Raw genomic sequence first — 6,410 nt, 5'->3', positions numbered from 1 at the left:
AGGTGCTGTAATTTCATTATTTCTTTAATTCCAGTTTATTTAACTTAATTTCATTCGCTTACATAATACATTTGTTCGTTTTACAAAAATTACATGTGTGGAATATATAAACTAATGTGACACAATAATATTTATTACTTATCATTCTCGTGAAATCATTTCGCTTATTCCTTAATGTATCGACGCTACTATAATCATTTATTTTATCTTTAAGTGTTTGAATTTGCCACGTAGTAATGACGTAGCAAGCTGCAATTTTCATTGGTTGTCTGGCTTTATCATGCGCAAGCAGCGCAAGAGCATACCCTTGTCTTTCTACCATGGTCTCAGTGAAGTCTCACTCTCGTCTCGGATCACGAATGGTCTTGGATTTTGTTTCAGATCAGTCTCTTTCAGATCAATTCCGATCAGTTTGTCAATTTCAGATAGTTTCAAATTATTATATCGATCAGTTTCAAATAACTTTAGATTTTAGATCGATTTTGAAATCAATTTTATCTCAAGTTAATATTTGCCCATGTGAACGTTTTGCAGAGGAGTATTGCAAGTACACAGACATATAATATATACTACATACAATAACAAGTATAATACTTATACAATATACTTGCCTTCAATAGTACTGCATTATTGAAAAAAAAAAGGGAAAGTAAATATTTTTGTCAAGCATTGAAGAAACAATAGCAATAAAATGTCCGCGAGTGTCACGCACACGGAGAGAGAATTAGATTTGAGCAATGCCGGCCGTGGTGTGTGGCTCGTCAAAGTGCCTAAATACATAGCTAATAAATGGGAAAAGGCGCCTGGCAATATAGAAGTTGGCAAATTGAAGATCACCAAGTGAGTCTGCCTATTTGTTTAGAAGCGAAAGTATTTTATTCAAAACGGGAGTATCTCGTCTTTAATAAGATCACGAACGTGATTTTTTCACTTCTAGCTGTTGTAAAATTTGTTTTAAGGCTGTATTTATTTGTCACGTTCGAAACATTACCGAAAATATAAAAAAAAAATACTTCACAGATATTGTTCTATTATTACGTCTGACAAGCAATTTTAATACTGTTCGATGTTAATGAGCATCTTTTAAATCCTGTAACATAATTTCTGGGAGTCGATCTTGAAACGAGGTGAAAATTACAAAAATGAGCAAATTCACTAGATATTGGCCAATAAAATTAAAAATATTCTAATAAATTTGCTCACTTTTGTAATTTTCACCTTATTCTGAGATACACAATTGAGGGCCTATATACATCATCCTGTATACATAAATCCGACATAACTTATTGCGAAAATATTACTTCCATAAAGTTATATTACAGAATTTAAACGATGCTCATTAGTATTAATATTATCAAAATTGCTTGTCAATTTAGTTTGTGATATTGCACATTCCAGATTCAGCCTGTAGCTATATTCCAAAACCGCAAATGTTCGACGCACAATTTGTTTGAATAAGAAATTGTGAGATTTTAGACAAAATATTAGTTATTAAGCACAAAGATCCATTTTGACCGTATTTGACATATCTCATTTTAGTTATTTGAATATTTCACGATCGAATTTCACACTAATATTTTTGTTTGCATTGATTCTTACATAAAGTCTTCTTTTGTAGTATTTGCAAATTTAATGAGGAAATAACATTACAAATTAAATTAAAATTCTTCTCAATGCTTTACGATAACGCTTAGTATTAAGCATAATTAATGCTTAATAGCGTTGAATTATTAAATTGAAGATCAATTTAATTGTGATCTTACTATTCCAGCTTCAGTTATGAATGCGTTGCAAATCTAACATAAATCAGCGTGCAGTTTAAATAATTAAAAAATGAATATAGAAATATTAGAAATATTATGCTTTTCAAGATTCAAATCAGATCTAATCCTGATTTTTAATAATAAAGGCATTTTTCTATTTAAATGTGTAAATCAAATTTCTTACATTAATTATTAATAAATTATGTATTATTGTATGATAAAAACAGCTATGTAAAATATTAATATATTTATATCCTCTCTATTGTTCATACTTTTGTAGTATGTGCTGTAATTTTTTATTTATAGAAACTGATATTTTTATGTTCATATATTGATTTAATTTCTGTATTTACCTTCTGTAGAAATCCTGGGCAGAAAGCCGAAGTATCTCTCAAATTATCAGAAGCTGTCTTAGCCTTGAAAGAATCTGGAGAGGGAGAAATACCGAAACAACACAGGCTAGATGTTACAACAGTTACTAGACAAATGTTGGGAGTGTTTTCTCACGTTGCCCGTAAGTTTAATTTAAGATTTCCAAGTTTAATACATTTTTTTGACAATACCTAAATTTTGCAGCTTCCACAAGCTCAGATGCAATTGTTCCCGAAACAGAGAAACTCTTTATGGAAGGAAGAATTGTACAGAAATTGGAATGCAGACCATATGGTACGTCAAGTGATTACGCAAACAGATGTACCTAATTTCTTAGAAACGAGTTTTGTTATAAAAATTTTTTCTAGCTGATAATTGCTATATGAAGTTAAAACTGGAAAGTATCAAGAGAGCGTCTGTGCCACAAAGACAAGTCCAGCAGTTAGATAGAGTTGTACAAAATTTCAAGCCTGTATCCGATCATAAGCACAATGTAGGCATTATTTTTATTAATTTCTTTTTAACGTTAAACCAATCTTTAACACACAGTAACGTTTTATAGATCGAGTATGCTGAAAAGAAAAAAGCGGAAGGAAAGAAGATGAGGGATGATAAAGATGCTGTGTTAGATATGCTTTTTGCGGCATTTGAGAAACATCAATATTATAATATAAGGGACCTTGTAAAAATCACAAGGCAACCTATTGTAAATATTTTTTTATGTATTCAATAATTTAGAATATGTAGTTTATATGTTAAAAATTACAACTTTATTCAATATATATTTATATAATGCAAATTTTTTAGGTATATTTAAAGGAAATCCTCAATGAAGTCTGTAACTATAACTTAAAAAATCCCCACAGAAACATGTGGGAATTGAAACCGGAGTATCGACATTATAAAGAAGAGGAAAAACCTGCAGAGAGCACCTCAAAGAAAGGCAATGATTCGGAAGATGATTGACTTTTATATATATTTATAGATATACTTTTTTAAATAAAATCTCGATTGAATATAACGTTCCTTATAGTTACGAAAAAAACAAATAAATATAAACAAATTTTCAAACAAATAAATATAAATGAATATAAATTTCATAATTGTGCTTTTCAAGATAATGCTTTTCACATATTCCTGACAAAGTCGCATATACTAGCGATTGGAAAATTCGGCATTATTATGCATACCAGAAATTTAACGTATAACAATTGCTTTAAAAGATTAGCTATTTTACGTTTCATATGCGTTAGTGTTTGTCGATTTAATTCTACATTCTCAAACATTTGAAAATGCTTGAAACATCAGTGTAGGATTACTTAATATATCTATGTCCACTTCATTATTGGCTGGAATAAACAAAACATTGCCTTCGGAAAAAATCTTGTTGGAAGTTTTTGTTTTTATTCCACCATGTATTATTAAGAGGATGCTAGCCGAATTTCTTGGTCGTAAAGTGTAAGCCTGACTGATATCGTGTGATAGTTCAAGGCTGTTATTTGGTACCTACGAAATGTTTAACATAAATATACATAACGATACAGTAAAACGCGATCATTTGCAATTATTAAGATTAAATGGAAACATACACAGATTCTAGCAACTGCAAATTCTGAAACTGGCGGACGAAAAACTTGAGTGTGATTATCCTCCCAGGATGGATTTATCATTTCGACAGAAGATTGTTCAAACGACAATACTTCGATTAAAGTTTTCACATCTTTCGGTTTTGGTGTAAGTCCAGCTCTTATCACGTTATCCGAACATGCCATGCACTCTACGCAATCTGAAAATTAAATTAAAAGCTCAATCAAATCATTATATTATTTGAATGCATATTATATTTCAAATTTAAAAATAATTTACCGCCAGAGATATACGCATGAGGTACGTTTGGTCCAATGTACATGGCTTGACCTGGCATCAAGCTCACATAATTAAACAGATATATTGTAAAACAGCCTACATCTCCAGGGTAATCACTATGCAAGCGGTTTAATAGGTCGGCATGTGCCCATTGCTTATGATGACTGTCTGAAAGTGAAATACGATTATATACTTTCATGCAAAGAATTCTTCTGAGAAAAAATATGCATGCATGCGTAGTATTCATGCAGTATTTAATAAATTACTCTAGTAGCAATTTGTTGCAAAACTGCTGTAAATCTGAGGAAGCAGATCATATAACGTCCTCTTGGCACAATATGTCAAGAATCTGCTGCAAGAATTGTAGCATTCTTTGACCAGAATCTGCACATTATTTCTGCTGAAAGAATCTTATATTAGTCTGTTGACAGACTGCCAACAGACTATTTACAGACTGTAGTTAAGGAAAGAATCTGCTTCAAAATAGATTTCTGTAGCAAATATCTGCAAATAGTTTATTTGCATGTACAGTTCATAAATCTTGCAGCAGATTGTTGAATTCTGCTGCAATTAATTGCACGCAGATTTTGCTCTGCAGAAAATAGCAGAAAATGCTACTAGAGTATGGTATTAAGTTTGTTCTTCAAAAAAAAATAATTGAAAAATCGTTTTTACGTAACGTCATTTTGTTGTACTCTATGTGGAAATTACCTGTCTTTTGTAGTCTAACTATCAATTTTTGTAATTGCTTTGCCACTTTTCCAGGATCACAATCCATAAGACTGTAAAAACACTGTTGCAGATGATGGCTGGGCGTAGAATTAGCTTTAGATAAGTTTGCACTAGATAAGTTTTCAGCATTTTCTTTCCCTACGACAGCGCATAACTCTGGTATATATTCCAGATATTCTTTTATCTCTTCAACTGGACGGAATCCGCACAGCGCTTCAAAAGAACTCACAGCTATTGCCATTTCTGGTTTGTGATTCGAATCTTTATAGACATCCGGATATAATTGATGCAGTTCTTCTGCTTTTTCCTGAGCACCCACAAATCTATTTTTAATACGTTACTTTTACCTAATGTCGAAAAAAGTGTTACCTTATTTGGATGCACTTGAATGGACAAAGCTTTATTTATAGACAAGACTTTAAAGAGAAAAGGCAAATTGGTGCCAAACGTTTGCACTACATCACTGCCTAACACATCCGGATTTTCCTGAATGTATGTCTGCAAGGGCATATCTTTATCCTTGAGGTATGATGGACCATTCTCATGAGTACCCATCCATAATTCTGCATAAGTTTTCTCCTTATCTATTACGAAATCAGCGTCGGTTGATTGTTTTAACTTTGCTATGATACTTTTTTCACCACATTTTCCCCAAGCATACGTCTGAACTGTACACTTGAGTTCCATCTTGAAGATATATCTACAACAAAAATCATAAAAGTTTCAAATACTTGTATAAAATTACAAATTATAAAAGTAGGAGACTTTATCACACTTTTACTTTGATTATTCTTATACAAAATCATTAATAGTATCCTCCCCTTGCTTGTACAGTCGTGGACAGATCAGTTGCAACACTTTATTTTATAGGTTTTTAATATATATTTTATAGGTATCTAATATTTTGCAAATGCGAATTATGATATACTATCTTTAGTCTAGAGACAGTATAACATCAATCGTAGTTCGCATTTAATAAAATATTAGTGCGTTTTGAAACCTATAAATAAAAAATCGCAACCGATCTGTTCATGACTGTACATATAAATTTCAAGCATGAAATCATGATTTCGAAAATTTATACGTTTTTAAAACGTAATTCCTAACCTATATTGTTATTATTTCTTTTAATAACTTTCGCAGTCATTAGGTAAATATAAATACAAAGAAACTTTAGAATTTTGAAGAGTCAGATTACTCTACTCACTTAATTGATTTAAAAGTAAAATTACATTTATTGATAAATATATAATTACTAAATTTTGTACTTTTATTGTAACACACATACACTTACATTTATAATGCGATGTAAAAGGAGCGGACAAACTACCGTAAATTACCGTTGTCTCAAGTAAATGGCTTACGATATCGTCATATTTATGTTACTTGACCTAAAATAACTTGTTCTAAAGGTCACTTTAGAACATTACTTTATCTTATCATGGTAGAAATATCTACCATCATAAATATCTACCACCATCATGTCACATCACGTATCTTATCATCCCCGACACCACATATGTATATAACAGAAAATATATTTAATAGCGCTGTATACTAATACAGCTCTGTTATAATTAGTTTACGACATTTTAAGACTGTGTTTAAGACAGTCTTAAATATTAAGAATCAATTATAAAAATAATTATTATCAATTATTAATATTTAAGACAGATC

At 30.9% G+C, this 6,410-nt stretch overlaps 3 protein-coding genes across 4 annotated transcripts in view; 1 reads left to right on the top strand and 2 right to left on the bottom strand.

Annotated features, from left to right (window-relative positions):
• The window catches only part of LOC105457443 (RNA exonuclease 1-like), an 11,417-nt gene extending 11,095 nt beyond the window's left edge, over nt 1–322 (bottom strand). Inside the window, exon 1 of the mRNA XM_011702103.1 lies at nt 139–322. Coding sequence (XP_011700405.1) covers nt 139–322 — 184 coding nt within the window. The remainder of the gene's footprint in view (nt 1–138) is intronic.
• Nucleotides 303–3,230, top strand: LOC105457441 (general transcription factor IIF subunit 2). 2 transcript variants are annotated; one of them, XM_011702101.1, is made up of 7 exons: nt 303–547; nt 621–840; nt 2,126–2,277; nt 2,340–2,429; nt 2,504–2,628; nt 2,698–2,841; nt 2,943–3,230. In XM_011702101.1, the coding sequence occupies exons 2-7, from the start codon at nt 692–694 to the stop codon at nt 3,099–3,101; spliced, it is 819 nt and encodes a 272-aa protein (XP_011700403.1). In that variant the 5' UTR covers nt 303–547; nt 621–691; the 3' UTR covers nt 3,102–3,230. The 2 variants fall into 2 exon arrangements, with proteins under 2 accessions (XP_011700403.1, XP_011700402.1); XM_011702100.1 differs by having other exon boundaries at nt 303–840.
• LOC105457442 (mannose-6-phosphate isomerase) lies at nt 3,086–6,287 on the bottom strand. The gene is made up of 6 exons (XM_011702102.1): nt 6,028–6,287; nt 5,103–5,433; nt 4,713–5,040; nt 4,002–4,169; nt 3,725–3,921; nt 3,086–3,641 (listed from the first exon to the last, which is right to left on the bottom strand). Exons 2-6 carry the CDS (start codon nt 5,418–5,420, stop codon nt 3,414–3,416), a joined length of 1,239 nt encoding a protein of 412 aa, XP_011700404.1. The 5' UTR covers nt 5,421–5,433; nt 6,028–6,287; the 3' UTR covers nt 3,086–3,413.
• Nucleotides 6,288–6,410: the final 123 nt, after the last annotated feature.

The sequence above is a fragment of the Wasmannia auropunctata genome, unplaced genomic scaffold (assembly GCF_000956235.1).
Source record: "Wasmannia auropunctata unplaced genomic scaffold, wasmannia.A_1.0 LD335215.1, whole genome shotgun sequence".
NCBI lineage: Eukaryota > Metazoa > Arthropoda > Insecta > Hymenoptera > Formicidae > Wasmannia > Wasmannia auropunctata.
The sequence above is the reverse complement of the archived record's forward strand: the minus strand, read 5'-3'. Positions and strand labels throughout refer to the sequence as shown.